Source organism: Sturnira hondurensis, unplaced genomic scaffold (assembly GCF_014824575.4).
Source record: "Sturnira hondurensis isolate 20B ecotype Veracruz unplaced genomic scaffold, ASM1482457v3 Scaffold0007865, whole genome shotgun sequence".
Lineage (NCBI taxonomy): Eukaryota > Metazoa > Chordata > Mammalia > Chiroptera > Phyllostomidae > Sturnira > Sturnira hondurensis.
The window spans coordinates 2,724,139-2,744,443 of NW_028080496.1; the positions used below are offsets into that span (position 1 = coordinate 2,724,139).

The 20,305-nt window shown below is 49.6% G+C and overlaps 1 protein-coding gene across 3 annotated transcripts in view; it reads right to left on the bottom strand.

The window, feature by feature from the left end:
- The window catches only part of PDE8A (phosphodiesterase 8A), an 80,209-nt gene that overhangs the window by 25,562 nt on the left and 34,342 nt on the right, over window positions 1-20,305 (bottom strand). For all 3 annotated transcript variants that reach the window (XM_037053541.1, XM_037053540.1, XM_037053542.1), the window contains exons 2-7: window positions 8,370-8,423; window positions 7,214-7,404; window positions 5,258-5,314; window positions 4,172-4,226; window positions 2,704-2,792; window positions 539-617 (exon numbers count right to left, since the gene is read on the bottom strand). In XM_037053541.1, the coding sequence (XP_036909436.1) occupies window positions 539-617; window positions 2,704-2,792; window positions 4,172-4,226; window positions 5,258-5,314; window positions 7,214-7,404; window positions 8,370-8,423 (525 nt within the window). The remainder of the gene's footprint in view (window positions 1-538; window positions 618-2,703; window positions 2,793-4,171; window positions 4,227-5,257; window positions 5,315-7,213; window positions 7,405-8,369; window positions 8,424-20,305) is intronic.

Consider the following 20,305-nt stretch of genomic DNA (forward strand, 5'->3'; position numbering starts at 1 on the left):
GGTGCTCAGCAGTCAGTCAAAGCGCAGCCGTTGGCAGACAACAGGGACATCCCCTGGCTCGGCTCTCTCTTGGTGTCACCTAAAATGTAGCGCAAGCCTGCTGTCTTTGGTCACTGGCCTGCACCCACTTTGCTAATAATGGGTGATTTGTTCAATAATCACCAGGCTACTTTGGAAGTTTTGAGTCGTTTCTACCAACTCTGCAGGTGTAGACTACCTTCAAGTCAGCGAGAAAGGCGAGAACCGCAGACGGGCCGTCAAAGCCCGTCTTTGTACCACCGCTCCCTCCCCTGCTGGGAATAATCCTTCTGGATAAAAGTCTCCCAGAAACAAAAAGTAATTACTAGTGCCTTTTCTTGCGTACAGGGAACTTATGTTAAGTTACACATTTTAAAGACTTTGTTCTGATAATCCTCTAGGGAGAAAACTGGTCTCTTGAAATTCAAAAAGAAAAAAAAAATCATACTGGAAGGGTCCAATCCTAAAAATGAGAACAAACACAGAAGTCCAGACGGACAGAGCATCCAAAGTAACAAACCTGTATGATGTGGTCTTCACTTATAATTTCAATGGCTTCTTGACTTTTCTCTAATGCAGTGAATACTGAGTTACAAGCCCTTTATGGGTAGGAGAGAGAAAAAAAAAAGGACAGATTAATGTAAGCACTACAGTCTAGTACAATCCTGGGGTATAACATTAACTTGTTTAAGTGTGTTTTTTGTTTGCTGATAAAGGTAACAGATTCTAATCCAAAAAAAGAGGGGAGGAAATATTAAAAGGCATAAACAAGAGATCATCTCCTCCCCCAACACCGCTACACGGGTCAGGACCAGGCACACCTTGGTGGCCTTTCTTCTCATCTGAGGACCAGGGGGCAGGTGTGGAACACACTCCAGGGTTCGAGTCACAGCCCAGTCCTGGCTGTGGGACCCTGGGCATGAGACTGAAACTCCCTGTCTGCCTTCCTGCCACCTGAAGCGTCCTTTGCAAGGGGATCACATGGGGAAAGCAGAGCCAAGAGCCCGCACGCACAGAGCCCGGCAGAAAAGAGGCATCCAGTCATCAGAAGCCATTATTTTGAACAAACGCTTTTCCACAGTTGGGGTCATCGGGGTGACCAGCTCTACCCTCTGCTTTGCTCACTTAGCCTTATTTCGTGGGCATTCTCCCATGTCCTTGGTGTTTGAAAATACGGTGGGGGGGGGGGGTGCGGTGCAGGGCAGGAGAGAAACATCCACGTGGGAATAAATTTTTCCCAGTTTGGGTTCCCTAGTTGTCTAAACTTTTAACATTATTTAAGGTGTTTTATCTTTAGAACTGTAGACAAACTGAACATTTTTATGTTGTCTAATCTGATTCTGTTCTTTCACAGAATCTGGCGTTTATGTCAGACTGAGTTTAACTCACTAGAGTTTATTTGGGGAGTGGGCATGAGACTGGGCCGTAACTTTAATTTTCCTTCCAAACCGTCACCCAGTAATCACAATCCTACTCACTGCAAAGTCTGCCCTTTTCTGTGTTGACTTACACTGGCACATCACTCACACACTGAGGTCTTCCACACACTCACCTATTTCTAGACGTCACTGGTCCAGCGGCAACACAAAGCCGCTTGCTACAGTTTAGTGCATTTGAATGTCCCAGAGAACGAGTCTGGACCCTCTTGCTCCCAACCTCTACCCCCCAGTCCCCGCTCCCTTCAGGCTTTCCCAGCTGCCTCACGATGGACTCTCCCTCTGGCTGCTGGCCGGCGCACAGAGAGCAGAGCACAGCACGTTGACAGGCAAGGACAGAGGGTGAACAGCGGGCATAATTTAGAGTTTGAAGTTCATCCTGCAGGCAGAGGGAGGGCCCCGCAGAAACACAGTGGAGCGAAGTGCTCCTGCGGCGTGGAGAACGCACAGGGGGTCGAGACTAGGTGTAGGGAACCGACACAGTTTGGGAACCGAAGAGGAAGATGAGGAGGCGTGTCCCCCAGGGACTCAGGAAGCAACCGGAAGAGGACCCGGAGTGTGACCGGAGTTCGGGGAGTATGAAGGAGACGTGCGCTGTTTAGTCCAGGGCCTTGGGGCAGGCGATGCTGCCCAGCTCACAGAACTCAGGCAGTCAGGAAGCAAAGGCGGCCGCACCCAGTTAGCCTCCCTGGGGCTCAGTTTCTGAACCTCGGTCGGAGGACAGTCAGCCTTACCCACCACCTCCAGCCGGAGAGTCCTCCTCCACTGGAAAGAGGGCGCAGCCCAATTCTCCCTGGGGGGTTAGCAGGGAGCAGCTGACTTTTTTCCATCAACGTCATATAGTCTCACTGATTTTTCTGCTTTTCTTGAGAGCTTAACAAGGGGGTAGGTTTCCACCCACTTCACTTTTTAAAAGAACTTCATCAATGACAAAGTGACTGTTGTAGAAAGTTGGCTGTGTGTGTGTAGATTACAAGTATTTTTTTAAAAAACCCAAACAGAGAATTCAGGGTACGTATTTTCACATCCTGCTTTTCATTCACTATGACTTTGGAGTCCCCCTTTCAACCCGAGTCTCCGGTGGCTAACATGTGTAGCACCCAGGTCGAACCCCAAAAATCTGTGTGAGGAGAGGAGCTGCCCGTCAGCCCATCCCATCTCGGCAGGAGGTCAGTTAATGCCCCCCCAGCACCCCCCCAGAGGTAGGGTCTGCCCCAGCCAAGTCCTCCCCTCACAGCGGCAGAGTTACCTGAGTTTCAGCTGCGAGCGCACCTCTCCGAACTCCAGCTGCAGCAGCTCGTTGTAGCAGGCCATGAGGCTCGGGTTCTCCACGTACCTCTGCAGACAGAGAGCACACACGCACCTCTGAGTTGTGTCTGTCAGCCAAAAGGATGCCTTTCAACAGACGCCTCGGTTTGGTAACTGGAGTCGGAAACACCCCTTTCACAACGAATGGGAAATGAAAGCTGAAAACTGATGGGCACCAAATTTGCTTTAAAAAAAATAGGCTTAAAAATGCTTCCCTCGCAGGGCTTTCAGGGAAGAGAATTTCAGTTGTGTGTGTGTCACTAACTGGCTGGAATTTCTGAGTCTGTGGACTAGTTCCTCGTCAGTTCTGGGAAACGCTCTTCATGCACTGATTGCCTCTGCTCCTTCTCTCTCCTGTCCTTCTGGAATCCCTGTTAGCACACGCTGACCCTGTGCTCTCTAGCTCCGCATGGCTTCGCCTCTCTCCAACTTATTTTCTATTGTTCTACCTCTGAGCTACATGCTGGATAATTTTTTCTGACCTGTTTAAGTTGTAAGATTTTCTTTTATTATGTGTTCATTTCTCAAAATTCCATTATGTTCTGTTTAAAACTGGCTTTGCCGCTTTTCATGGCTTGCTATTCCTTGCAGATATTTCCAAGCTTAGTATTTTATTTCTTTACACGGAATTAGTTCAACCGCTTTAAATTCACACCTGATGAGTGTAGTGCCCGAGAGCACGAGGGTGTGTTTCTGCTGCCTCCTCACTGGTTCTCACTCGCAGTCCCGTCCCCTGTGCACCGGTCAGTCGTGACCAGGTGCTGCCTGCTGCCCTCCAACAATGATTTGTGGGGAATCTCTGAGGCCAAAGATGAGGGGTCTTCCCCTGGGGAGGACCTGTACTGGCTCCAGCAGGCACCTGGGAGGACTACCATCCGGAATGCTTTACACTAAATTCATGGTTTGAGGTTTCTTGACTGTCTCATCGATATAAACTTGGGCTACACATCTCCCCAAGGGTCAGCCTCACGCAGGTTCTCTCCACCATGGGTCCCAAGGCTCACTGGCAACCAGCTGACCAACACCTTCAGCCTTCCAGCCCAGGAGAAACCAACCAAGCTGGGGTGGAGAGAAGGGAGCCGTGTTTGCGTGACCTTATTCCCAGAATCCCTGAACTGACGTCAAGGTTGCACATACACAAACAGACGTTGTAACGACACGCCCTCTGGGGTAACTGCTCAGGAGCCTCGCGTGAAAGGGGACTTTCGCAGGCACAGTTTTGAGCAACTGAGACAGTGAGGTGCTGTAGGTTATTAGATCACTAACTCAGAAAGTTAAATCAAAAGGTAACTCAGCACAAGGGCAGTACATTTTCTTTCTTCAAGTTAATTCAAAACCTTCACTGGCTCTGAACTGAGAACGAGCATATCCTCGTGCTGAGTGCGGCCTGCACGGGACGGGGCACCTACCCTTGTAAAGCCAGCGGCGATGAGGGGCAGCACGGACGGCTCTTCTCTCTCCGCCCTGCAGAGGAACACAGCAGACGGTCGGGGACCATGGTCAGCAATGACCTCTCACCCCTCATCCACTAACTTACGCAACACTATGACTGTCCTATAATGAGAACTTTTGGATGAGTGAGAGGAAGATACAAATCAAAAGTATGGAATCAGAAATAGTTTTATGTTTTAGTTTCAGACATAGCTTTCTGGTTGTGTACGGTTAGTGCTTGAAATATAGAGGTTACATCCACAGTCAAAATACAGGAGTAACCATATGTAGACACTTTAAACTAAATTAAACTATTTGATATATAAACACTTTAATTTAAACTAAATCATTTCCTATCTTATTCTACTGCCTGTTTATTTTTTAGACCCCCCCCCCCCGAGGGAGGGTGAAACAAGCAAACAGGGTCACCAGCTTGGTGATGGGAAGAAACAAGACCTCGGCGACCAGGGAGGTGTGGTGCACGCAGACGTCGACGTATAATGCCGCACACCCGAAACTTACATGTCAGGAGCCAGTGTCATTTTAATAAAAATTAATAATTAAAAACTCCCTTCTCCGCTCCGCAACAAGGTCAGGAAAACAATGTAAAGAACACAGAAATATTTCTTCTATCTATAACAATATGTGAGCTGGAAACATTTATCTGAACATTGCCCTTCTCCTCACATATTTTATCCTTTCCTTACTTCCAGTGCAAGGGTGAAATATAAGACATTCTCTGTGTATGTGTGATTCAGATCTCCATAGACAGACAGACAGATACGTGGAGTTCGAAGGCCTGTTCAGGAGTGGGATTCTCTAGTGCTGTGCTCATTTCTAAAGTGGAAGGCAGTCCAAAATCACAAACCCAAGGCCAAGGGCAGAAACTCCCACCCTTAAGGAGACTGCCCAAGCCAAAGAACAGAAAGCGTAAGAAAGAAAAGGCCAAACTAGCAAGAGCCGCACAGTCACAGCCCATAGCTGCTCTTCGGTCTCTGTGAAGAGCCGGCATTTCGCCGACACACAAATTTCAAAGTCAAAATAGAAAAGAAATGAAAGCTTACCTGCGTACTACGCCAATAATAACTGTGTTTTCTGAGACTTTTGAGGATCTAATAGACCTATTAAAAAAACAAATTTTAAAATAAATTTAAAACAATTAAAAAAATAAAAACATAATTTTGGTAGAACAATGGAAGTTGGGGGAGAGGCAGGAGTGAAAGGTCCCTTCACACTCTGGACCCTCCTTCTTGGCTACATGGTCGCTGTCACTTGGCGACAAGCTCCTAACCCCTGGACACAGGACCCAGCGATCCTGGAGCACGACGGTAACCGCCGCCCGAGAGCACGCGCCTTCCACGTGCGCCGCTCCTTGTCGGCCTGGTTGTCCCGTGGAGCACCTTCCCTCCCTTGGGCTCACATGGGACGGGTCACCAGCCTTGTCCCACCAAAGGCAGTGCTACTTCATGTGCGTTGACCACAGCGACGGCCAGAGCACCGTGGGGTGGAGAACGCAAGGGCCGGCCCCTCACTGTGTGCTAAGCAGCACAGAGATGCGCTCCTGGGCAGAGTGTAGGCAGAAACAGTAACAACGGAAAATCTAAACTGGGAAACGCAAGATGCTCTCATCAGTGTAAAAGAGGAGAATCAACACCTGACAGAAAAGGCTAAGAATGGAGGGCTGGCTGAGAAAGCAGGAGACACTGCACCACAGACATTACCCCACGGAGTAGAGGCTCACCAGACAGTAAACTCGACCGCCCCAGGAAGCCTGGGGAATGGGAGCTGGCCGAGCAGCCGAGCAGCCGAGAGATCAGAGGGGGCAGAGATAAGTGTGACACAGAGGGGCAGGAGAAGGAAAGACACTGCTCCACTGCGGAGTGCAGCCGCTCTGAACTCACCCTACACTGTGCAGGAAAGTGGGTCTCTCCAAGGAAGAACCAGGAGCAGAGCAGCCCCAGACACCCTGCCTGTCCCTGCAGGCACTGCTCCCTTTATCCAGGACCTTTTCTCCACCTTTGCTCCTTTCAAACTCCCGCCCATCCTTCAGGACGCCACCCAGATACCCTGCGTGGAGCCCTCCCTGACACGGGCACCTGCAGCCCTCGGTAGGCACGTCCTCCGGGGCACGCGGGAGCCCGCACCCACATCGCTCCCCTGTCCTGCCAACTACAGCCTTCGCGCTCCTCAGAGGCAAGAACCGCATCTTCCTCACCTCTGTGCCTCTGATAGAAAATGCCGTGCCCAGAGCTGAGAAGATGTGCAAGGCAGGGCTCCTCGGAGGGCAGATTTGGAGAGACAGCAGGACAAGGCCTCTGACAAGGGGTATAAAGAGGTCTGAACATCCCCAACAGAAGGATGCAGGGAATGCCAACAGCCTTCCAAGGGCACGTCTTTGTCCTGTTATCTCCGTTTTCAACCCCTGTTATACTTATTTCAAATTCCTTCTATCTCCTAAAAGCCAAGTGTTTAAATGTCCTTAAAATGAATGTATAAAATTTTATATTGAAATTATGATTTGTTTCTCCCCAACATTCAGTAAAAATGAATGTCTCGCTTTGCCTTGCTTCCATCAGCAGCAAATAAAATTTTTTAAAAGTTACTTTTCTTAGATTTATCTATGCTACCCAGAATTCTCTCTTAATGCTGATATTCTACAAGTATTATAAATGGGGCACATTTACCTCACACCAGAGGACAATGTTCAAACATCTGGGAAATCAGAATAGCTTGTTGCAGTAATATGCAGGCGGAGGTTAACTACATACTGGGTTTCACCTTAACACCTAACGGTCCTCATTCATACTTTCCTACCGTTTTAAGCAAAGCAAAGTGAAACAAAACAAGAGATAAAGATCAGACCGAGAAATAATGATGTGCTAATCTAACAATGCCTTGCTTATTTTACATGCATGGAAGGCAAGGTAAAGGACACTGCATTTAACACAATGTCCTGCTGGGCTGCCTTACTGCCCGCCACACAGGCCGGCGGGACCCCCGGGGCTGCGTCTCGGGCTCACCTGCACAGCGCCTCTGCATCCAGCTGCCGGGGGTTTCTGTGGTCGATGATGATGACGTCGTGGTGTTTGGCCAGGAAACAGGCCATGACGGTGTGAGCCTCCCTGGTGACCGTGCACTTAAACCCTGCTTTTTCACACGCCTTACAGAATCCGTTACACTGGTTGTCCTCTTTGGTGAACACTAAAAGTACCTGAATCAAAAAAGCAGAAACACAGAGAGACAGAGAGACAGAGAGAGAGAGAGAGAGAGAGATGTCGGAATACCACCTCTTAACAAGCCACAGAAAACTCCCAAGTCAAGTCCACAGATGTAAACTTAGTCTGTTGATGTAACTCCTTCTTCTACATGTAACTCTCAGACATTACAGCTCAGCTCCTAGAAATCAGTGCTGTTCTAGCTGCTCTCGGTCAAGCCCAAGTGCATGGGTCACACACTTGCTTCTTTCGCTAATAAACCCACTGGCGGAACTCATCAAAGGCTTGGTGGAGCACTTGATCCTGAAACTAAGTCAATTAAACCACACGCATACTTATTCCAGTTAACAGTGAGTTAACCAGGCAAGTCGCCCGACGACAAATGCTAATATTTCAAACACCTAGAATATTAATATATTATATACTGTATTTAGATGTTTTGACTCAAGATTTTATGGAATCCCTCCAAGCTGAACAAAACCACTTTAAGTTTTACAGGAAGAGATTTAAAGCAGACCAAAATGTGGCACTCGCAGCCCCGTGGCTGAGGTGACACAGGAGCAGCACCGGGGACCAGAGGCGGCAGCACCTGCGCTCACCGGGCCGGGGCCTGGCCCGCATCGCTGAGGCCGGGGCTGCGGCTTCTCCCTCACGCAGCCAGGCGCCCCAGCCTGGTTCAGGGGGCACTGCTCCATCGCCTTCCGACCCGGGCTGACTCCTGGGGCCCAGGGTCTATGGGAGGGGCCACAGAGCTGACCCAAACCCTGTCCCCGGACGGGGACAAAAGTGGGTTGCAGGCATGTCTTCACCTGTAAATCCCTCAGTGTACAGTTTTAAGAAAAGTACGCTCTCTTATGTGACTGTAGCACCCACACGCTGCCCGAAATGGACGGCTGCCCCCTACCTCCCTCCTCCTTAAAGAGAATGGACGTGAGAAAATCACCGCATGGTGTATCATTACCTGGAGTTGATCTGGATGAAATCTCATGGGGCCAAATTGCACTTCAGCTGCCGCCTGTAGGAACAAGAGCTGTTTAAATAGAAGAATAGTAAGCCTGTTTGAAATGTTCTCTCTAGTCAGAGCCGCAGGCGAAGGCGAAGTTTCTACCCCAGAGAAGAATGACACAGAAGAAGCGGTGATCAGACTGAGGGGCCCTGGGAATCTGCTCGTAGCCCAGCACAGGTGGCGAGTGAGGAGGGGATGAAGCCAATGGGGTCCCGGGCTCACGCGTCCTGCCCGCGTGGACTGTACGTGGGACTGTAGGTGAGCTGCCCAGCCTCCCTCAGCCCACAGTCAAGTGAGACCACAAAAGGACGAGCCCGGTGATCGGACACCGGCCGACACTGGTGCCTGCCCGCCTGTGTCTCTCCCTGCTGTGACAGACCATGAGCTGGTGCACAAATAACGGCACCCAGCAGGCACAGCCGTGGGGCCTCCAGCCAGAGAACGCGCTGAGAAACAGGGGCGCTCTCAGACCCGGCCCCCAGCGATGAGCCCTGGCACTGGGTCCCTACGCAGAGGGAGACACCTTTTTTGAGATTTCCCAGAAACGCTGCATGGGTTGACGGCGTCTGCACCCCCCCTGGGGGGGCCTGTGGGTGACGGGATGACTCCACACCCACACACAGCGGCAGCAGAACTGCCCAGCAGCCCAGCAGCTGCCCGCAGCCAGCCTCTCCCCTCAGGCAGTGGCCCATCCACAGTAAACGCATGGAACCAACCTGCTCCGGGATGGGGACGCCTGTGCATATTTTTAACGGCTAGAAGCTGATGTCTGCTAACTATGGCACGCTGGCCCAGTGTCTGATTCACTCTGTAGGAGTTCCGTCTCTCAGGAGGCACGGCAGGGAGGGTCAGTACTCTCCCAGACCTCACCCCGAGGGGGAGGACTCTGCTGTGAGCCGGGAGAGTGAGGAGAACGGCACCGCCCGGCCCCCTGAGCTGCGAGTGACAGTGACGGGCGGCCTCACACTGAGGGGCGCAGCCGACGCCGGAGCCAGCGCGTCTGAGGTGCTGTCCAAGAGAAAAGCCTTCCGAGGGAGATGGATCCGCACACTCACGCCCCACAGTGCGCAGAGAAGGGCAGCAGGGGCACGGAGAGGCGCCCCTCTCAGGGGTGAGGGGTTCTGGTTTGTAATGAGCACATTTTAAAGCACTGAATGAATGGAAGAACNCCCCCCCCCCGGGGGGGCCTGTGGGTGACGGGATGACTCCACACCCACAACACAGTGGCAGCAGAACTGCCCAGCAGCCCAGCAGCTGCCCGCAGCCAGCCTCTCCCCTCAGGCAGTGGCCCATCCACAGTAAACGCATGGAACCAACCTGCTCCGCGATGGGGACGCCTGTGCATATTTTTAACGGCTAGAAGCTGATGTCTGCTAACTATGGCACGCTGGCCCAGTGTCTGATTCACTCTGTAGGAGTTCCGCCTCTCAGGAGGCACGGCAGGGAGGGTCAGTACCCTCCCAGACCTCACCCCAAGGGGGAGGACTCTGCTGTGAGCCGGGAGAGTGAGGAGAACGGCACCGCCCGGCCCCCTGAGCTGCGAGTGACGGGCGGCCTCACACTGAGGGGCGCAGCCGACGCCGGAGCCAGCGCGTCTGAGGTGCTGTCCAAGAGAAAAGCCTTCCGAGGGAGATGGATCCGCACACTCACGCCCCACAGTGCGCAGAGAAGGGCAGCAGGGGCACGGAGAGGCGCCCCTCTCAGGGGTGAGGGGTTCTGGTTTGTAATGAGCACATTTTAAAGCACTGAATGAATGGAAGAACGAGGAACGATACAGGCCTAGTGTCTGGAGAATACAGTGGCACTACTCAGGGAAAAGCAAGAGAAAGAGAATCAGTCTGTTAACTTCTTTCAGTGCAGGGGACGGCCCCACGAGCGAGCAGGGAAACCCAGCAGCAGCAGGGAGGCTGCTGCCGTGTGAGACACAGAAGTGTGTCCGTGGCCCGGGGTCCTCTGTACGCACCGGGGTCCGGGCCTCAGACACAGAAGACCCGCAAAATCTGCTATGAAGAATCGAATAGCCCTGACCAGCGTGGCTGAGTGGGTCGGACGTCATCCTGCAAAGCGAAAGGCCGCTGGTTCGATTCCCAGTCAGGGCGCACGCCTGGGTGGCAGGTTTGGCCCCCTAGTCAGGACATGCACAAGAGGCAACCAACTGATGTCTCTCTCCTTCTCCTTCTCCCTCCCTACCCCTCTCTGTATAAATAAATAAATAAATACAGTCTTTAATAATAAAAAAATCAAATAGATAAAAAATAAACTCTAAAGGGAGAGAAGAAAATACTTGTGAACAGTGTAAAAACAAGTCATATATGAGATCACAAAGAAAACCTGAAAACCTATTATTCTTTGAAAACATGTCCTTAAAATGTGTACAGTTTTTATGCTTTAACCATAATACAATACAATCAAAGCAGAAATTTAAAACATACATTTAAACAAAATCAAGAACAAATACCCCCACCCCTAGAAAAATTTTAAATACTACCTCATGTACTTGCTGGACCACAGAGGGAAGTGCGAACTAGACCTACAGATTAGTTGGAAAATGATAGAGATGAAAATATCATGTAATAAGACTTCCATGGCACTGCTAAGTTTTACTCAGAGGCAAAATTCAGTCTTAAATCTTTTTGTCATGAAACAAGAATTAAGTAAATAAGCTTTCAAGTCTACATTTGAGAAAGTCCACAGTACACAATTAAGGAAACCGGGAAAAGAAAAATAAAGGTACAGGCATTAGTTACCAACACTGTCAAATGTGGATGGCTGTTCTGATTTGTAAGAAACACAGACACACCGATATGTGCGTGCACAGCACTGGTCAGGAGCCAAAGGACAAGACACAGTGAGGCTGGCTCCAGGCCGAAGCCACCTCCCTCCAGGGGGAGCGGCTCTGCACAGCGAAAAGGGCGAAGCAACTTTTGTCTACAAAGGACAGAGTAACTCTATATCTCAACTTACGAAAATAACTCACCACTGCATCCCTTGTGAGAAATAAAAGAAGCCACACGTTAATTTTTTTTTAAGGATCATGAATTTCGCCTCAGTACAATTTTAGCAGTATCGTTTTTAAACCTCACTGTCCTGGCAACTCTCTCTCGCCACGGAACACTTTATTTACTCAGTGAGACTGCACGTTAACCTTACTTCCTGTCTGCGGGGCACATCCGGCTCCCGGGACCTCTGCAAAGCGGGGGCCCAGGAAAGTCCGACAACTACTTACCACCCCCCCACCCCCCAAAATAACCACCACCAGGAAGTCTGATGACATCACTCAGGGAGTTGACGTCAGCACTGGGCCCTCAAAGAATAAACAGCTTCCCAGCAGCTCTGGACAGGGCATGGGAACTACCGGCATTCTCGTGTTCATCCTCAGTATAAAAATCAGTCTCGAACTGACCTGATGCTCAGGCCACAGCTCTCTTAACAATATTTACTTCTTACGCTAATATTTAGAAGAGAAAATTCATTTTTAATTAATGTTAATAATGTAGCACTGATTTCATCTTTTAGCTTCAAAAGCAAAGGATATTTTTAGGTATTACTGAGACAAACGGTATGCTCATGGGCTGGTACTGGTAATTATGCAAGTTGTTGAGTTTAGTCTTTTGGATTTTTAAACATTTATGTATTTATTTAAATTTGTTGTTATAAAAAGACTGTGACATTAGGTAGGATATCTGTGTATACTTTAATATTTTAAAGTAACTTTTATAAATATGGCTGACAGAAACATGAACTAAACTATTAGAAGCTTTGATGAAACATATCAGATTTCTTTTTTTTTTTTGGCCTAACTGACCTAACAATCGCTAGGATGTGACTCTATAAGGCAAAGTTACTGGGCTGTGAATCTCAGTCGTCGAATGGGTGGGAGGGGAGACGGATCTATAAACCCAACCTGTCTAAGCTTCTGCTCCTCAGACCCTCCCTGCCCTTTGCCTGCTTCGTTTTTATCTCCGTGGCTCTCAGTCACCATTTGCCACATTACTTATTTCATTATTTATCTACTTTATTATCTAGTGGGAGAACGTAAGTTCTGCGAAGACAGAAACTTATCTGCTTTATTCACTGCTGTGTTTCCAACACCCGAAGCAGTGCCTGGCACCCAGCAGGCGCTCAAAAAATATTTCTGAATGACTGTTGACACAAGAGCTAATCTTTTTGAATCGCTTTACCTAAAAATTACACCCACACCAGCTTCCACAGGAACGTGTGTGTGTAAGACAGAACTCCAGTTCTCCGAGCGTTTTCATATTCAGAGTGTATTTCATACGGATCAGAATGCAAGGAGGGAATTAGGAATCTTTGAAAAGCCTAAGCATTAGGAATCTCTCCCTTTCTCCTACATCCCCGGTATTAGAAACTAGAGTTATTCCGGGGTCAATGTGCATTGATTTCGTAGGAACCCAGGGACTGGAGTAAACACTGGGATCAGACTCTGTCCTGAGCTGCACCCTCCCTGCCGCCAGGGGCCACCTTCTCTCTCCCTCCTTCCTCCCCTCCCTCTCCGGGCAAAGAGTGGTCGCTTGATCAAAGGGACGCAGCCTGGACAAGAATCAGGGGACCCCAGTTCTTAGGTCGGAAGAGCCCAAATTAAGTCAGCCACGTGTAGGCCATCCATTAACCATGTCACGAGCCAAGCACAGAGCCGGGTTCGGGAGCCCAGAGAACCAGGGCCTGACTTCGGTGAGGGCAGCAGTAGGGAAAACACAAACAATGACAGCGAGGAACAGTTTTAACAGAGAAAGAAAGTGCCCACTATGTATGTGCTAAACACTTTGCTTCCAGTCCTGTGACTAAACCGCTGGTAAGGGGCAATGGTGGGGACGGACACAATTCCCGGGAATTTAACCCCTACGGCCTTCTCATGCTCCGCTGGGAAAGACCTAACATCACTGACCCCAACCAGTACCTCGCCGAAATAAGCCCAAGAACACGGAAAGCAGCCTCCCTCCACCCTCCACCTGCTCTTTGCTGAGCAGCCACATTGTGTCGAATGGCTTCCGAGGCAGTGAGCATTCATCAGAGAACAAGACGGATGACGTCCCTCCTTAACAGAGGAGGCCTGATGGAGAGTCAAGAATCAGAGTCAAGGAAGGCCGCCTAAAGCAGCCATGGGGAAGGCGAGGTCCGGATGCGGAGGAGGAACTGGCCAGGAGGGAACAGAGGAAGGAGCGCCAGGCGGAGGGAACGGATGACGCACTGGTGCACAGGACCCACGTGGGAACAGGGGAGCACGGGAGGGAACACGAAGAGGGCAGGAGCTGAGGCTGCGGGGAGGCAGGGGCCGTGAGGTGCAGAGCGTTCTAAGCCAGGACAAGAAACCTGAGTTTCATTCCATTTTCAGGAAGCACCACTGAAGAGTTTTACACAGGGAAGTGATATGATCTATTTCTTAAAAAGATCCCTTTGGCTACTTGTAGAGGAGGGACAGCAAGAGCGAGAGAAGAGAGGCAAGGAGACCAGGAAGGAAGCTTCCAGGGAAGTCCAAGCCAGAGAGGGTGGCAGCCTAGCCTAGCAGTTTCCATGGAGATGAGGAGGTGGCTGTGGGTGTGCTTTGGAGGCAGAGTGACGAGGCCTTGCTGATGGACAGGACACAATCAAATCTGATCCCCAGACCAGGGTGTGGCCAGCACACCGGTGTGCTGAGGACACCTCGGGGGTTCTGCAGGCCATCCTCCCAGAGGCTGGTGTTAGACTGCGTGGTCCTTTCCAGGTCCACCCACGAGATGGCACCAGGACCCACCCTGAGGCTGGGCTTCTAACCACCTTCCCTGGCCTTCTCCCAGAGCGGGCCAGACACTCCCTGCATCCACTGTCCTCCTCGCTCCTTCTCCCCTCGCCGCCCGATTCCTAATTTCCCCTTCAGTCCATTTAAACGGCACACACTCACAAGGAAATTCGAATGGATATTTTAAATTTTATAAAACACATAAACATGTCACCAATTACAGTCTCTTCTTCTACTGTAAGAGTTTTGAGGGGAAAAATGGAAAAAGCCGCATCTGCATCTTCCTTGTGTGTCCGCAGAAGAGGCGAGTCGCTCACGCAGCGACGACGACACAGTGGAGAGCTTTGTTTCCATAGAGATCATGACACAACCGATTTAGGCCCTGAATTAGAATATTCCGACGTGAATTGAGAAATGATCTTTTTGTCTAAATGAATGGTGTATTCAATGTGAATAACTGCTCCGCACATTGGCTGATATCATTTCCTCCTTACTTCAGTGATAATGACGAATGAAAAATACGTCCACTCAGGCCCTAAAAAGGAGTTCGTGCCCCCAACTTTCACAAGGGCCTGAAAATACATAGTGAATGACATATTTCTCTATAGGACGTTCAAAAATACCGAACGCAAAATATCTTAAAATATCTTTTTGCTCATTCCACACCCATTACACGTTAGCATTCTCTGTCCGAGGTCGGCCCTGTCCCCCTTCTGCGTTGTGACTGCCTGGACTCCACACACAGGCCGGGCACCGGGTCGGGGGACGCACTAAACCATCCATCGGAAGCGCCGGAGCACCAGCATGCCAAGTGTCAGACGGAGTCAAACGGAGCACCAGCATGCCAAGTGTCAGAGGGAGTCAAACGGAGCACCAGCATGCCAAGTGTCAGAGGGAGTCAAACGGAGGGCCCGCAGACGCAGCGCGTGTCAAGGCCTTCGGGGGGCTCCGCGTGGCTCCGCATGGCTCCGCATGGCCCCAGAGACGGCAGCCAAGGCTCCAACTGCCCCCACCGCTCAGAACACCTCGGAAGCCTGAGTCCCTCTCTGCTGCGCTGTGGCCATAGCAGCCCTGCCGGGCACACTCCTGCTCTCTTCCATTTCTCTCCCAACTCCTCATCTTTCAATACTCAAGGGTGTCTAGGCTCCACCTCAGCCTCAGCCCCGGCCCCAGCCTCCATCTGGATGAGGGGCCACGCCCAGGTGTCCCAGGGGTCCCGGGGGTCCCAGGCCTCTCTGCACCACAGGCAAATCGTATTCTGTTTCCCCCACCGAACTGAGCTGCCGGGTTCTGCTCACTCTAATAAAATCTGAACCCAGAAAAGCACAGTGTTGGTAAAGACTGAATGAACCCGTTACTAAATAACTGACATCTCCAACACTGCTTCGTGTTTTGATAATACATCTTCCTAAAGGAAACAGCTAAGAAAAAAGGATAAACAATCTAAATTGTTAGAGAAGAATGAAGACTGGCTGGGTTTCCTGGTTGGTTTATATTACACATCCTTCTGTTCTTTTCCTCATTTCACTGTGAAATCTTTCCAATGAATGGATATGCTTCCTTATTCTCAAAGGTCTCCAAAGAAATGATGCAGTTTCTAATGCTATTACAGTCGAGTATATCCTCAATTAACCAAATACTCAAACAAAGTTCTGTGTGATTAGATTCCTGTCTGTTGTTACTTTGAGCATTTGGCTCGCCATTTTCAACCATGCCTTGTTTAGATACCACAGAATGTGCCACCTTTGAAAAATTATTGGCCATTTAAATCGTAACATAAATGAAAAAGCAACATTGGTTTTGAGTGCACATCACTGAATCCGATACACAGCATGATGCACCACAAAATGCGAAGTGTTCTAGTTCAATGAAATGCACAATTTTCTTTTTTTTTAATTTTTATTATTTATTTACTTTTTTAGAGGGGAAGAGAAGGCAAGAAGGAGAGAAATATCAATGTGTGGTTGCCTCTTGTGCGCCCCCTGGCTGGGAACTGGCCTGCAACCCAGGCATGTGCCCTGACTGGGAATTGAACCGCGATCGTGTGTTTCGCAGGCCTGAGCTCAATCCACTGAGCTACACCAGCCAGGGTGAAATGCACAATTTTCATATAAAAATATTAATCTGTGACTAGGCAGTTTTGTCAAAAAATGTGTAAGACCAATAACAAATAAAAGCAACAGTACCATGTACATTAATAGATTTTGAATGTACATCTCTCTATACTTAAAATATCTTTACATATCAAGTAAAATGAAACTCAAATTTTATCATGCTGATTCAATAGCGATGGAAAATTTCCCTGATAAATAGTAATTAGAAATGGAGAAGGTATCCAACATACATGGCAGTGATGAGAAGTAAACCTAAAAGGAAATCATATAAAGCAGACCGCTTCTGCAAGTGGCTGGTCGTGATTATTATGTTAATCTTCCCTCCAGTCCTCAGTAAACCAGCAGTGGAAAGACTGGGGGACGCCCACAGATGCCCTGCACGCTGGAGACGTCCCCAAGAAGGGCCCTGCAGGGCAGGAGGACACCAGCCACCGGACGCAGGGCCCGCCCTAACCCAGTATGACCTTACCTAACTACTGGCATCTGCGAAGACTATTTCCCAGCATGGTGGTCGACCTTCTGAGGTGCCAGTGGACATTAAGTCAGGGAGGATGCCCTCTGACCCAGTACACTCTTCCAGTGACAAGTACAGCCTCAATTCGGTAATTAGAAGTGATCAGTCCATCTCACAATAAAGCTCACATCTGCCAACATGAACCTACAGTATATTTTCTGTGGTGATGGGGTGACTGAGAGAAAATTCCAGGAGGCCTTAGAGGGTTCCTGAATGTTCCATTGCTTGATCTGTGTGCTGGTCACATTGACAACAATTCGTCAAGTTGTACACTAATAATTTGTGCATTAATTGCATTAACATGTCAAAAAAAGTTTCCTTTAAAAAGGCATCTTATCAGCACTTCAGTTTTCACTGGAAGAAAAGACCTCTCTCCCCAGCAGCCTGCCTTTGGGGAGAGGGGTGGGGGCGGCTTCTCTCTCCCTCACCTCCTCCCTCACCCTCCTCCGCTGCCTCCCAGGCAGGGCGCAGAGGGAAGGACCTGAGAGTTCTCGCTTAACTGATACTACTGGACGACTCCTCACTCTTGGGGCCTGACGGGTTTTTAAAGCACTTTTGTGGTGTCTCAGGAGAATCCTGCTGTGTCCCTCCCACCGCTATTCCCTTCAGACAGGCAGGGCCTCTCTTCCACCTGTTTTCCAGCCCTCCCTCATTTTCTACCCTGGTATGGACACCACAGCCTTTGCACAGGGGTCTCTTCAGCCTGGCGGGCTCACATCTAGGGCAGGAATCTTGAAGGAGGACCCCCGGTTAGCATGCTACCTAGACCCAGCACCCACCCAAGGCCAAGCTATGCTCCCAGCTCTACTCTCTGAGCATTAGCACTTGGCTTAGCGGGAAGGGAGGTTGACACGTTCAAGTTCAAGCCCAAAAGGTTTTCAAGTAAGGTGGCTCTGCCTGCCTGACATGAGACTTTTGTCCTTTAATTTGTCCCTATTTTCCTTACTGGGAACCCCAAGAAAGCATCTCTCACTGCCCAGACGTATACCAAGAGCAGGAGTCTGGATGAAGGCAGAATGAAGAATCCAAGGGAAGCAGGAGGGAGAACAGGAACTCGATAGCCGACTGCTGATAAAAGCAGCATCCACGTAAGCAGAGACCATGGACGGCCGCCAGGCTGGACCAGGAGGAGACCCTGGGGAAGGCAGCATGGCCTCCAATTTTTTGGTGGCAGGATGGACATTCCTGCTGCAAGGCATGGATTACAATCTGGTCCCCCCGGTCAGTCCTACACTCAGTTAGTAAGTGCCCTGGCCTGGCCTGGCCTGTCGTGGCTCTGTTGGTTGGAGCACTGTCCCATAAACCACGAGGTGCCGGGTTCNAGCCTTTGCACAGGGGTCTCTTCAGCCTGGCGGGCTCACATCTAGGGCAGGAATCTTGAAGGAGGACCCTGGGTTAGCATGCTACCTAGACCCAGCACCCACCCAAGGCCAAGCTGTGCTCCCAGCTCTACTCTCTGAGCAACAGCACTTGGCTTAGCAGGAAGGGAGGTTGACACGTTCAAGTTCAAGCCCAAAAGGTTTTCAAGTAAGGTGGCTCTGCCTGCCTGACATGAGACTTTTGTCCTTTAATTTGTCCCTATTTTCCTTACTGGGAACCCCAAGAAAGCATCTCTCACTGCCCAGACGTATACCAAGAGCAGGAGTCTGGATGAAGGCAGAATGAAGAATCCAAGGGAAGCAGGAGGGAGAACAGGAACTTGATAGCCGACTGCTGATAAAAGCAGCATCCATGTAAACAGAGACCATGGATGGCCGCCAGGCTGGACCAGGAGGAGACCCTGGGGAAGGCAGCATGGCCTCCAATTTTTTGGTGGCAGGATGGACATTCCTGCTGCAACGCATGGATTTCAATCTGGTCCCCCCAGTCAGTCCTACACTCAGTAAGTGCCCTGGCCTGGCCTGGCCTGGCCTGTCGTGGCTCTGTTGGTTGGAGCATTGTCCGGTAAACCACGAGGTGCCGGGTTCAATTCCCGCTCAGGGCACATGCCGAGGTTGCAGGTCCAGTTCCTGGTGGGAGTGTGTGAGAGGCAACTGATGGATGTTTCCCTCTCCCTATCTCTCTCAAGCCAACAAGCATGTCCTCAGGTGAGGCTAAAAAAAAAAAGTGCTCCACTAGGTCTGTTTTTGGTGCAGTAAGTGTGCAACCTTGAATAATCGAGTTCACGATTTGGGAAGCTGGTATCAGAGACTGTGAGACGTGGCTGAAACTAGACGCACCCCCCCCCCGCCCCGCCCTGTGAGCATCGCTGTCGGCTGTGTGTGTGCACTTCCAGTCCCGTGAAAACAGGCGCCAAGTAACACAAGGCTTTGGTCCTGTGGGCAAAGCAACAGCATTAGACACACACGGTGAGGGACTGACTGTTTCGCTGCTTCAGCCTAAGGGACTATTTATGTTCCAGGAGCTTGCAAAAAACAAGATGTCGTATTTTCTGGGTCCCCAGTAACAGCTCAAAATTAATAATAATTCAGCCTTTTCCCTTTTTGGTTCAAGTCATTTATTAGTTTCAGACCTTTAAATCCTTCAAAGGAAGGAAGCTAATCACCTAGAGGAGACAGTAAGTACCTTCATTGTAGTTAGTAGGCTGAGTTGAAAAAAAAATCAGTTTAGCCCTGGCTGGTGTAGCTCAGTGGACTGAGCGCGGGCCTGCGGACCACACGATCGCAGTTCGATTCCCAGTCAGGGCACTTGTCTGGGTTGCAGGCCAGTTCCCGGCAGGGGGCGCACGAGAGGCAACCACACATTGATGTTTCTCTCTTTCTCTCCTTCCTTTCCAGTCTAAAGATAAATAAATAAAATCTTAAAAAAAAAATCAGTTTAGAGTGAACACCCAGAAATGACACGGTGTTCCTGTGGACCCCAGTGCTTTTGCTCCTCTTCAGGGAACAGTGTCCATGGAAGGCATGGCCCGACCTTCCGATGACCAAGCTGGCGGGAGCCATTTTCTGACCTCCAATTCCCACTTATACGAATTGATATGACAGATACTGGCCTTAGTTCTATCAATTACTTTTGTTACCCTTTGTGGAGTTTGTTTTGCTTTTTATGTATATTTTGATATTTAATACAGTTTATATTTTTACCTAGTAGTCATTTTATCTGTAAACCTTTGTTTCTTTTGATAGTATTTACTTAATCCTCTATGAGAAATGATGAAATTAAGATATTTCCTTCTAGGCCCTGGCTGGTATAGCTCAGTGGATTGAGCACTGGCCTGTGAAGCAAAGGGTCATTGGTTCGATTCCCAGTCAGGGCACATGCCTGGGTTGCAGGCTAGTTTCCAGTGGGGGACACATGAGAGGCAACCATACACTGATGTTTCTCTCCCTCTCTCCTTCCCTTCCCCTCTAAAGATAAATACAAATCTTTAAAAAAAAGTATTTAAAAAAAAAGATTTCCTTCTCTTGTACCATCCCTCCACCATCCTGTTTTAGTCTGTTATATTATCTCTTCCTGTTTAACTTTGTACACTTAAATATACCTACAACTAAGTTTATCTGTTAGCTTTGAATGATACCTGTTGAAC